Here is a 13,337-nt window from a genome sequence, read left to right as displayed (position 1 = left end):
TCCCCAAAACTCAAGGCACCTTAGCACACATGCCACCCGGGGGGACTTTATCTACTAGCACACCACAATTTGGTTCTAATTTCCTGCAACGCTCAACATCTAATTCCATATACCCTATTTAAGGAATGGAAAGTCTGTTCGCAGTCTTAAGTTTCAAACATTGACAGGTTCTAAGGCGTTCCTGTCCCCATGGCTCAAAAACAACTCTCCGTAAGAGTAGATACCATGGACCTAGCATCTATCAAACACGGTACTGAAATGCCCCCCATTAGAGCATTAATATGAGGTCATGGGGACATCAAATTTAACATGGGGTCAAGAATATGCAACACATCTGAGCCGATGTTCCCCCACCGAGCTGTGGCTCTGCAACTCGGCGGAACTAGTTTTCCGATAACGGCCCTGAATGATGCAACTCCCCGGCCCTAGTGTCTTCTCTACTAGAAGCAGGTACCCGAGGCAGTACCCGCTCCCTGGCACACTCCAGCGTAAAATTGCCCGGTTTGTGACACCATCTACAGATAACCGGACCATTACGAAATGAACAAGGTTGAATACAAGACTGCTGAAAGGGGTCCTGTAACCGAGCTACATTTTGTGCAAGTTAAGCTAACTGCTGCAGTTTTAACATCTCTCTCAACTCACCCGTCACAGACCACTGAGGAGAGTCACAAACACCCGGACGAACACACTGTACGCCGTATTGAAAACCATGTGCAGAGGGGAGAAAATGACTGTGACCTCTTGCCCCGCCCAACATGCCCTCCTGCTCCCACCTAATATCCTCCCTGCAAACCTCCAATAAAGTGACACTAGGTTGACGATGAAAAAGAGAAAGACCAAGTGATGTCAATGCTGTAGTCCAGTGATGAAGAGGAGCAACAGCCAGGGGACAGTAAGATAAGGGCTTATTTAAAGGACACTACAAAAAGCAGAACAGGACCACTGGAATGGTGGCAAAAGAATGAGGAGAGATACCCAAAACTGTCCAGGGCCGCAAAGAGATTCCACAGCATCCCATCTACTTCCACACCATCAGAAAGAATTTTCTCCAATACTGGATTTATTATCAGTAAAACCAGGATCGCACTGCTGCCGGCCAACGTTAACAAGTTGGTTTTCCTCGCACACAATTTGAAAAGACTCACAAGCAGAGTGAAAGATTGGATTTTTTTCGATCGGGTAGGGTACAAGTGTTTTCAAACATTTCAGCCGTTTCTATTTTAATTTGCTGTGAACATGTTTAGCTAAAAAAAAAACAGGTTTAGCGTTTATTGTTGTTGCGGCAGTTATAAAGAGAAAGTTCACAATTCTGGCTAAACTTTCGTTGTTGTAATAATTTCTTTATTTTAATTTTATTTGTTGATCACTCAGGGCTACCTAATTTAACTGTGGCTTGTGTTTTTTTATATATGTTCCCCTGCACTTTGGCATTTTGCACACATTTATTATGCTTCCTGTGACTTGATTCTGATTTTGTTTTTATTTATTTTTTTATTATTAGAAATATATATTTCTAATTTTATTCTATAAAGTAATGTTTTTTGTTGTGTTGATGTTGCGCTGCACTTTAAGCATGCTGGCACAGGCAATTTTGCCGATCTAATTTAATTTTGCAAAATGTGAAATGCAAATCCTGTCTGCAGTCAGTGTGTTCTTTTTTCTCTTTAGGCAGGTATTTTTTTAGGTATTCTAGGTATGTTCTTTTATATATTTGTGTGATGTTCTGTATTTCGATCGCGGCTTTAAAGTATTATGAGAAAAGGTTTTACGAATGAATCCTTAGTAGGGGACACCCCTAGAATATACTGTAAGTTTGTTGTGGAAAAAGAGCTCTTATTCTTACTTTCTTGATGTATTAACCACGCATTAAATGCTGAAATATAAATTAAAAAATCCATATAATCACACTGTGCTTTGGCCCACCTCTTCCAAGCGAGCCAGGGACTGCTAAACGAACCATGCCCGGGGGTCAAACGTGCTCGGGTACAGTTCAGATTGCCTAGTGAGAGTACACCCTAAGGTTTTTCCTTTAATACAATGTTTATCTCTCTGCTCTTTGTTTAATTTCTGTAGGGAAAGATCAGGATCACCTGTGTCTGTAAAGAGTGACCAATCCCAAGAAGAAATGTCAGACTTCAGTGAAAAAACACCTCCAGATACTGAAAGGCAAGTAAAAAAAGTGTACACTGCAAGTAATGAAATCCTGTTAAGACCCACCTGTACTATCTGACACATTTCCCATTTTCCTAACTCTATGCATTCATTTAAGACTTATTTTACTCATTGAAGTCTGTGCTTATTAAGGTACTTGACAAAATGTGCTTTATGAAATGTTGTACGTTTTTGTTCATTCAAGCACGAAAGAAGACTTGATATTGGCACGCTGTCTAAAAAGAGATTCACCTTCAACTGAAGCTATCTGTACAACGGTGCCAAGCAACACAGCTACAACAATACAATACAACGTTTATTTATAAAGCATATCTAAAACAACCAAAGTCGACCGAAGTGCTGTACAAACTATTGCAAGACAAAACAGGTGAATACAAGACTATAAAAACACACTGTAAAATGGATAAGGTTCATCATAGCATACTAGGTCAAAGAATATTAAATGCCAAGGAGAAGAAATATGTTTTAAGAGTAGACTTAAAAAATTTATATAGTTCTGATAAGGACTGTGAGACTATTCCACAATTTAGGGCCAACAACAGAAAGAAACTCTCGGTTTTTGAACCTTTTGTTCTTCGGAGCCTTCGCATCTGATGACATTCTTCGAATTGCCGATTTCTATGACGCGGTGCAGCGGAGATTCCCCTGGGCGTCCTGGCAGTTCCTGAGGTATTTTTCTAAAAGAGCAATTTCCTCAGCGTGGCATTGCCTGCTGATCTCTTGGGTGCAGTACACTCATCGAGGACGGGGACGGACACGGTGGTTGCCGCAAGTGCTCGGGGGTCCGACCACTGTGGCAGCCTTGTGGATTCGTCCTGCCCGCACTGCGGGCGGATGGCTATTCAGACGTTGCGTCACGGTGGCTATGTTCTGTCAAGAGCAAGCCACCACCTCGTTTGCTTCCCGTTCTGTGACCGCAGCGGCTACGGCCCTGCCGTCAGCGGCGGCGAGCAGCGAGGGTGATGTGGGGACTATCGTGAGCGTTAACCCGTCAGCCACGGCTCGCGGACCGCTCGCGCCCCGTCTCGCTTGTTTAGCAGTTCCCCAAGGATGGTCCTAAGCCATCTTATTCCTCAGCCATGCGCTCGGACACGAGCCATGGAGATGAGGTGTCTCTTGCAACATCGGAGCGCGACCTGCTGGCATCAGACCCTGGCGATTCCCTGAAGCTCCCTCCCTCGGGAGGTCGAGCACAGGTGAGAGCAGACGTCAAGATGTCAGCCATGCTCGCTCGGACCGCCGTGAGCGCCGGTTTGCGGTACGCCGCAGCCCTGGTGCTCGCGGCTGGGTACTTCGCACATTGGGCCCGGGCGCGACTCCAAGCCGTGCCCGGCTCAAGTGCCAAGTTTTACCGAGCTGCATAAGGAGTTCAGTAAGACCTGGAGCGTCCCCTTCGGCGCGCTTTTCGTCTAGCTGGCTCTATCGCCCTCTCTTCCCTCGGGGCGGGGAGGCGGCTAGGGACTATGTCAATGCACCCTGGGTGGAGCATGCGGTCGCGGGTATCCGCAGACGGCGGCCACCTTGGGAGCTTGACCTAGACTCACCGTCCACGGCATGTAAGGTCTCGACATCCCTGGTGTTGAGACTGGCAGTGCTGTGGGCCAAGCTGCCTCCACTCTTACGCCATGGCCATCCTGCAGGCCAGGGCGCTAAAGAGAGCCCCACAGGGTAAGACCGACCCAAGTAGTGCTGCCGCCGACTGGCCCTCCGGGGACCGCGGTGGCAGCGCAGGCTGGATCGGACGATGTCCACATCAGTGGCCCGGAAAGATGCCTCGGACTCAATCTTTCGCAGGGGGGCGATGTCGAGAAAGGCCACTTTTCCCGACTCCCCTCTCGCAAGGTAGGCTGATTGGTGGCGCTGTCAAGGACTGCTCCAGCAGCCTTTTGACAGTGTAGAAACAGACCGGCCTGCTGTGACCCGGCCGCCTTTCGGCCGTCGAGGTCTCGCACGTGGTCTGCCCCCAGCAGCCCTGGCCTTCTCCAGCGTCGACTCCGGTTCTGGTGCCCCCGCAGGTGGCCCCCCGGAGGAAGACGTAGAGAGAAGGACCACCTAGAGAGATTGAACCATCGGGCCCGACCCAGCCTGGGTTGCTGGATGGTCGGACTGGGGCGGTCCCTGCCGTGTCCCAAACACCTTCTGGGCCCCTTCGGGGGCCTAGTGCCCGCCTTCTCACAAGGAGAGGTCTCTCTCTGGGTCCCACTTGCAGCCGCTCTCACCCTCTGAAAGATGGTGTTCGGCAACTCGACGTTGCGTCGTGGCGGCACGCAATGACGAGTATAAAGCAGCCCTCAGCACTCTCGCTTCGACGGTGCGTCGAGCTGCGCCATCGCCTGGCAGGTGATTTAGCGGAGCCGTTCCCCCCGGGGGACCAGCACTGCTAGTCATTGAACCAACCCCCGCGGGTTGATGAAGCAGATGGCAGCCCCCCCTGTGAGGTCCCTGGGTGCTTGGTTAGCATTTCAAACCATCACGGTGGCTGGGAGTGTGGTCCATCTCGGCATTCGATCCAGTTCGCCAGACCTCCGCCGGACTTCGGGCATCCTCTTACCTCAGCAGAGGCAAGGATGTTCCCGTGCTCCAGGCCGGGGCTGCCACCCCTCTGGCGAAGGCGATCGAACCGTCCCTTCGGCCGAGATGTCCAGTGGCTTCTACAGCCGCACTTCATCATCCTCAAAACCAGGGGTCGCTGCATACCTTGAGCAGCACCTTGCAAGGGTGCCGTTCAGGAGGCGCAGAAACGCATCCTGGTGTCTGTCAGACGCCAGGAGTGGTTCATGACAACTGACCGCATACTCTCATGTACAGTTCCCTCGGCACTGTCGAGGGGCTGGCATGTCAGTAACGGGTCAGCCGGGAAAAAGAGGGCAGCTCTCCCTGGCGCGGAGCTCCCCTTTTTCCTGGTAGAGAACTCAACGCTCACGAGCACGCACAGTCAGTGTTGAGCTGCTTGAACTTTCAGGCAGCAGCCAGCAGTCCCCTGAAATCAGTTTCAGAGGCTCCTGGGCATGGTGTCCTCGGGGGTGGCCTGTCCCCCTCGGGTTGATGCACATGGGACCGCGACAGCACTGACTACAGAGATGAGTTCCCTGGAGAGCGTGGCGCACTGGCAGCAGGCGTATCGTCATTACGCCTGTGCCGTCGCATCCTAACCCCGAGCAGGTCCTGAGGCCGGTCGTGGTATGACAGACGCCTCCCTAAGGGGTGCAGGTGCGGTGTGCAACGGGCGTGCAGTGTCGGGTCGCTGGACGGGCCCCCGCCTGCGTTGGCAGATCACTGCCTCCAAGTTGCTAGCTGTCCTGCTTGCACTGATGAGGCTCTGGCCTCTCGTGCAGAGCCAGCATACTGGCCCGGACAGCACGACCGGCGTAGCGTACTAAACCCCAGGGTGGCATTCGCTCGCTGCAGTCATCGCAACTCGCCCAAAAACGCCTCCTCCCGTGGAGACAGCTGGTGGCAAAGCCCCTGTATGTCACACGCCCACCGGGTGTCCTGAACCAGACAGCCAAGCGCTCTCTCGTCAGTTGACACCCCGTGGGAAGTGATGACTCCACCCCTGCGGGCTGGCCTGGGTGTGGTTTGGGCGGGCACAAGGGGACCTGTTGCCTCCCTGAACACCACCCAGTACCGCTGGGCACTCCCTGGTCGAGGCTCCCCCCTCGACACGGAGGCCCTAGCGCGCAGCCTCCAGTGGAGACAGCAGGTGGAAAGGCCCCGGCATGTCACACGCCCACCGGGTGTCCTGAACCAGACAGCCAAGCGCTCTCTCGTCAGTTGACGCCTCGTGGGAAGTGACGACTCCACCCCTGGTGGAGACAGCAGGTGGCAAGGCCCCTGCATATCACACGCCCACCGGGTGTCCTGAACCAGACAGCCAAGCGCTCTCTCGTCAGTTGACACCTCGTAGGTAGTGACGACTCCACCACTGCGGCCGGCTTGGGTGTGGTTTGGGCGGGCACAGATGGACCTGTTGCCTCCCTGAACCCCACCCAGTGCCGCTGGGCACTCCCTGGTCGACGCTCCCCCCTCGACACGGAGGCCCTAGCGCGCAGCTGGCCGCGGGACAAACGGAACTACGTTTCCCCCAGTGAGCTTCATTGCGCAGGTCCTGTGCAAGGTCTGGGTGGGAGTATCAAGTGCTGCTAGTTGCGCCTTACGGGCCCAACTACACTTGGTCCTCGGAGCTAATACTCCTGACGACAACTCCCCCTGGCCAAATCCCCTGGCGAAGGGCCTACTCGCAGGGGATGGACACGTTGTGGCCTCTGGGTCTGGCTCCTGGATGGGACGAGGAGTTCCTGGATGACCTACCCCCACAGTGGTGGAGACTGTCACTCAGGCAAGGGCCATGCCCACAAGGCTGGATGCCTTTAAGTGGCGCCCCTTCTCGTCCTGGTGCTCTTCTCGAGGAGAAGACCCGCGGAATTGCTCGCTCAGGAACGTGCTGTCCTATTGCAGGAGAGGCTGGGGAGTAATCTCCCCTTCCACATTGGAACGTGGGTACCCGCTGTCGCGGTTATCACGTACCAGTTGCTGGTGAGCCTCTGGGGCGGCATGACCTGATTATTAGGTTCCTCTAGGGCGCGAGGGGCTAAGGCCTCGTCCGCGCCCCGTACCCTCTTCGGACCTTAAGGTGGACCTGTGGGTCCCCTTTTTTCGGGCCCTGCCGAGAGCCCCTTCCTCGTTCTGCGAGGGGGTTGGCTCTCCTGCTGGGGCTCGAGTCCATCCAGAGGGTGAGGCACCTGCAAGCATTCCGTGTCCACCGATTGCCAAAATTCAGGCCCGGTGACTCTCACGTGATCCTGAGACCCCGGCCGACTTATGTGCCCAAAGTTCCGCCGCCCCCCTTTGGGACTAGGTGGTCAACGTCGCTTCGCCAGCCTTTGGGACTAGGTGGTCAACGTCGCTAGGCCAGTCAACGTCGCTTCGCTGGAGATTGTGACGCGGCTAGTGCCGTGGCGTTTTCAATAGGAACCCCATCTGTCGGCTTCGACACAACGTCGAGAGACCGACAGAAAGGGAACGTCTCGGTTACGTATGTAACCTCTGTTCCCTGATGGAGGGAACAAGACGTTGTGTCCTTCTTGCCACGACAATAGCCGTCCGCTGCAGCAGTCACGAGATGCTCTCAGGCTCCTCAGCACAAAAGGTGAATGAATGAGCACGCCGGCTCCCCTTTTATACCCGGATATCCGGGGGCGGAGCCCGGCATGCAAATTTCATTCGCCAATTTCATTGGCCTTTTCAAAATAGTCAGAGACGACTGGTTCTCAAGGGCGAACCCCATCTGTCGGCTTCGACACAACGTCTTGTTCCCTCCATCAGGGAACAGAGGTTACATACGTAACCGAGACGTTTCCCCAAGAATAATTTTTGTCCCTTAGAAAAGGTTAGCATTTCCCAGAGGTTATTTTGCTCTATCTGTTAGTGGATCACCAGCTTTCTGACAGATAGGCAACAGTTAGTCAGACTGGGGAAATTCATGTCAAACAGCTGCTCCACCAACACGGGTGCCCCTCAGGGTTGTGTTCTCTCCCCACTGCTCTTCTCACTGTACACCAACGACTGCACCTCTAAAGACCCTTCGGTCAATCTCCTGAAGTTTGCAGACGACACTACAGTCATCGGCCTCATCCAGGACGGTGACGAGTCTTCTTACAGACAAGAGGTTAAGCAGCTGGCTTTCTGGTGCAATCTTAATAACCTGGAGCTGAACACGCTCAAAAAAGTGGATATAATCGTGGACTGCAGAAGAAACCCCCCTTCACTCCCCCTACTACCATCATGAACAGCACTGTGGCTGCAGTGGAGTCATTCAGATTCCTGGGAACCACCGTCTTTCAGGACCTGAAGTGGGACAATCACATTGACTCCATTGTGAAAAAGGCCCAACAAAGGTTGTACTGCTTTCGCCAGCTGAGGAAGTTTAACCTGCCACAGGAGCTCCTGAAACAGTTCTTCACAGCCGTCATTGAGGCTGTACTGTGCACTTAAATAACTGTGTGGTTTGGTTCAGCTGCAAAATCAGACATCAGAAGACTACAGAGAAATGTTCGGACTGCTGAAAGGATTATTGGTACTCCCCTGCCCACCCTTCAAGAACTGTATACATCCAGAGTGAGGAAAAGGGCTCAAATAATCACTCTGGATCGCTCACATCCAAGTTACCCCATCTTTGAACTTTTGCCATCTGGCCGGCGCTTCAGAGCTGCAAATACCAGGACAGTCAGGCACAAGAACAGTTTCTTTCCTCAGGCAATCTACCTCATGAACAGTTATATGTTCCACACTTATGCAATAAAAATGTGCAATATCCTTATATTTATTTGTTACCCCTCCATCCTAGTAATTCCCTGCATCTTACTCAATCCTATTTCATTATCATTTCTAGCACAATTGTTTATACACTTATTTATTTGCCTATTTTTTGTCTGTGTGTTGTTGTCTCTGTGTACTGGAAACTTATGTCACTAAAACAAATTCCTTGTATGCGCAAGCATACTTGGCAATAAAGCTCTTTCTGATTCTGATTATGTTTTTAACCTGACAATGCAAACAACAATTAAATTCAATCACAGGTTCATTTATTTATTTGTCAAAGAAAGATGTGCTCACTTTTAGCAAAAATAGCCATTATTATCAGCTTTTTAACTATAAAATAATTTGATCTCTTCAAATTAAGTGTCTTTTCTCTTTCTGTCATTAGTGAAAGATCAGGATCCCCTATAATCAGCTCTGTGTCTGTGAAGAGTGATCATTCTCAAGACAACAGACCAAACTTCAGTGAAGAAACACCATCAGCTACCAAAAGGTAAATTAAAAGTATTCAGGTCTCAACAAAAAGCATCAATGACATGTCACTCTGGCCTTGCATATTTAAATATTGTGCCGCAAAAAGATCACTAACTGTTTTTGTCAGTAACAGCGTGCAAATGCTGAATTGACTTCTCCCCCCCAACAACTCCCCCTCCCTTGTTTGTTATTTTTATTATGCCACCCCAACCCTTTTGTCATGTTTTATTGTCTGCCCCTGATTTTGCATACCATGTTTTGTTGGATGTTGTCTGTTTCCCAGTCAGTCTTGTCTCGTTAGTCTGCTCCCTTGGTGAACGCCAGGGGGTGTTCATTAAGGGGGGGTTCTGTCATGATTCTGCATTCTCTTGTCTTCATTTTCTGGTCTATGGGCAGAATCATGACAGACCCATGTGTTTTAAAGACGTGTGTGTGTGCAGAGTTTATATGTATGTGCGAGAGTTTTATAGACGTGTGTGTGCAGAGTTTATATCTGCGAGTGTTTTATAGATGTGCGTGTGCAGAGTTTGTATGTATGTGCGAGAGTTTTATAGACGTGTGTGTGCAAAGTTTATATCTGCGAGTGTTTTATAGATGTGCGTGTGCAGAGTTTGTACGCATTGAGTTTATATGTATGCGTGAAAAAGTGTACATGCATGCATTACTTACATAATATGTATTGTTATGGATTTCACATTAGTGCGGACATGTTTTTAATATGTGTTTGCTTGAACATCCAATACTATACATGTATATGTGAGCAATGTATCTGTGTGTGAATGATCGCTTTTATATATGTATTCATAATCGCAGTTTGATTTACACCCTATACGGCACCTCATATCCTCGCTCCAGCCGCTCACTCGCTCTGTTTGGTTTCATTACAGCAGTGGTTCTCAAACTTTTTTGGTCATTCCCCACTTTAGACAAGGGGGAATTTTCAAGCCCCACCTGCCCCCATCGCCCCAACACAATGCTAATGAAATGCGCAACAAGCTTAACATGTTCCATATTATTGAACTAAAAAGTAGTATCAGAGTAACAAGTTGTATCTAAAATACAAACTATATACATCAAATAACAGAAAGTTCTAAAATAATGAAAATAAAAGTGCAGCTGTGTCATAATAACTTTCATGAAATAAAAAAAATAGAGAAAATAAAAGTGCAGCTGTGCACTACTAATTTCAAAAGTAGAAAAGATATAAAAGTGCCATTTTGAAATCTGTAAAAAAAACATTTAAATATGTTCCGTTACAATTAATATGCCGATATCATGTTATTTTGGCACTTCGGTTCCAGGTTATATTTTTCTCGGGGACTCATATCTAATGTTCTTTTAATATAGACTGCATGTAGACTAGTGATGATTACCCCTTAATGTTTCCATGGCAACGCGTCATATTTGTCACGTGACACACCGCAGCCACAATAACACCTTATGATAGATCGCCTTAATTTCCTTTTTTCTTTCAAAATATTCACAAACTTGCTTACCACGTCATCAACTATCTGATATTCCGATTCTCAAAAATGTGTAAGTGAGTGTGTTTGGTCATTTATAAATAATCTTGATCTATACGTGAGACGGGTGCAACCATGTTTCTTTGCGACGCAGTTCAGAGAGTTTATTTGTCTGTCATCAGTTTCTCCTGAAATACATGCAAGAAATTGGCCGGTGAACTCCGAGAAGTTTAACTCTTGTAAACTTTATAGTTACTTCCACTTTGTTTGTCTGATGTGAATAACACATTATATTTGAATAGATTGTTATTGCTGCTTCCACAGACACGAGTGTGTATCTTACAAACTCCAAATGTATTGTTTTACTTGTGCTTATGTGTATTTAAATGGCTGAAACCTAAAATAAACATTATTAGGTTGAAAACACTGCATAGTTGTGATCTATGACAGCGCTGAGCTCGTCCGTCTCTGGCTCCGCGCAAACCAACGCGCTAAAGCACAATTTGAATCTGGCAGTCACGGAACATTCTTAATCTAATATCTGGGACCGTATTCTCAGGGGCACAGAAATAATATCCCATATATGGGACCAAACCGGATACCGCTCAAAAGGTTAACAATTTCTGTAGCAAGGTAGGCGGGACGAGAGCCGGGATTCGAGGCCGTTGCGTGAATGATAGTGAGCGTCAGCTGTACGCGCACCGTACTATTGGGTTTCGGCACCAGTGTAAGTTCCACGAAGGGAAGGAAGGAGGCGGGAACCCGCGAATTCTCTCTTACTGACGGTCCGGTCGCTCGTCCACTTATGCTTCATAATCTCCTCCGTGATACCAGACCGGTGCGCGTACAGCTGACGCTCGTTATCATTCACGCACCGGCCTCCAATCTTGGCTCTCGCCCCGCCTACCTCACTACAATTTCATTTGTAACCATGAATACAAAATTCCGGAAGATGTGATCTCACGTTTCCATATAAGGCATAAAAATGAACATTTCGTCACGTTTGACGCGCCCCACCTGTCACGTCTCTATTCCCCACCAGTGGGGCGCGCCCCACAGTTTGAGAAACGCTGCATTACAGTGTGCTCCTTAGCATTGGGAGCTGCTGTTCATAAGGTGCCTCTGTGCACCAGCCATTTCAAACCCATCCCCCAGTATTTGGGCCACGCCTCCTTATTTGCATACATGGCTCAAGCCTCAAATGCCCAATCCTAAATCCTCAAACCTAAATGATTAAATGCCCAATCCTAAAAACAAAATGCCCAATCCTATATACCAAATTCATTTTCGACGTGGACTTTTAGTATTAAATTTAGAGTTTTAGTTTTGGTTTAAGACTTTTAGTTTACAATCTGACCCAAAAATCCCTCCATATGTTATGGTCTACGGTATCAAACGCAGCACTAAGGTCAAGCAGGACCAGGAGTGAGATGTTACCTTTATCTGATGCTATAAGCAGGTTTCAGTTTCAGTGCTATGATGTGGTCTAAAGCCTGACTGAAATGTTTCGTGTATGTCGTTCTTTTGTAAGAGAGAGCATAACTGAGTGGACACTACTTTGTAGTATTTTAGACAGGAAAGGGAGATTTGAAATCGGTCTATAGTTATTTGGATCGAAGTTTGGTTTCTTGATTAAAGGCTTAATGACGGCCATTTTAAAGTGTCCTGGGACATGGCCTAGATTAATTGACAAGTTGATAATTTTATAAATGGGCTCAATTGCAACAGGTAGTAACTCTTTTAATAATTTAGTTGGTACGGGTCTAATAAGCAAGTTGTAGGTTTAGATGTTTCAATAAGTTTAATTAAATCTTCCTGTTTTATAAGTGAAAAAACCCTTTGTTTTGGGGCGATGACTGGTACTTATTCATAGGACAGACTTGAAGGTTGAGTTTTTACTATTTTGTCTAATATGTTTTTTATTTTCTCGTATAAAATGTCATGAATTAATTGCTACCAAGGTGCGGCGGAATAACCAGGTCAGTTGATGTCTGTTTATTTGTTAATTTAGCAACTGTATTAAATAAAATCCTTGGATTGTTTTTGTTAGTTTCTATGAGGTTACAGAGGTGCTCAGCCTTTGTTCTATAACAGTTTACACTCTCTTTCCACCCAGTGATAAAGACCTCTAATTGGGTTTGTTTTCCATTTGCGCTCCAGTTTACGTGTTTCTCTTTTAACGGCGCGATTGGTGCTATTGTAATGTGGTGCTTTGTTTTTCTCATTCATCTGTTTTGACTTCTAATGTATTCGAGAAAATAGTTGCCAATTTGCTGGTCATGTCATTGAGCAATTCTGCATTTATTGGTATGGTTATTAAAGGAGTCAGATCTGGCAAGATCTTTGCGAGATTCAGTCTCTTCAAATGAAGTGTCTTCTCTCTTTCTGTCATTAGTGTAAGATCAGGATCACCTATAATCAGCTCAGTGTCTGTGAAGAGTGATCATTCTCAAGACAACAGACCAAACTTCAGTGAAGAAACACCATCAGCTACCAAAAGGTAATAATAAAATCAAACCAATTTCACCCAAAAAGTAAAAAAACACCATCATGACCAAAGGATAAAAAAATGTCTTATTGTAACACCTCATGCGGAAAAGTAATGTCTGGGATAGAAATTCTAAAAATGAGGATTTATTTATTTAGATTCTACTTTCAGTAAATATTGATGAAAGTCACTGTGAGTCAGAATCGGTTTTAAATTTTCACCAAAATCATTTCCTGGGACCATATAAAATGTAATTTTGCAGAAAGTAAGTACATAAAAAAAAGACTACATTAACAATGTTGGTTAATTGTCGGAAAATATAATCTTGTTATCAATATATTAACTTAAAGTGCAGAGATATTCAATAGACAGAACTCGGAAGCGTTTCATCCAGACCCCAAGATAAAATGACCCATTAA

General features: G+C 47.4%; 1 protein-coding gene across 1 annotated transcript in view; it reads left to right on the top strand.

Moving 5' to 3' along the window:
* The window catches only part of LOC306895610 (NACHT, LRR and PYD domains-containing protein 3-like), a 183,581-nt gene that overhangs the window by 16,494 nt on the left and 153,750 nt on the right, over window positions 1-13,337 (top strand). Inside the window, exons 3-5 of the mRNA XM_079458980.1 lie at window positions 2,077-2,169; window positions 8,882-8,986; window positions 12,826-12,930. Of these exons, the coding sequence (XP_079315106.1) occupies window positions 2,077-2,169; window positions 8,882-8,986; window positions 12,826-12,930 (303 nt within the window). The remainder of the gene's footprint in view (window positions 1-2,076; window positions 2,170-8,881; window positions 8,987-12,825; window positions 12,931-13,337) is intronic.

Source organism: Barbatula barbatula (assembly GCF_947034865.1).
Source record: "Barbatula barbatula genome assembly, chromosome: 6".
In the NCBI taxonomy this organism is placed as follows: Eukaryota; Metazoa; Chordata; class Actinopteri; order Cypriniformes; family Nemacheilidae; genus Barbatula; species Barbatula barbatula.
Note: the sequence above shows the minus strand (reverse complement) of the source record. Positions and strands in the feature narration are given on the sequence as shown.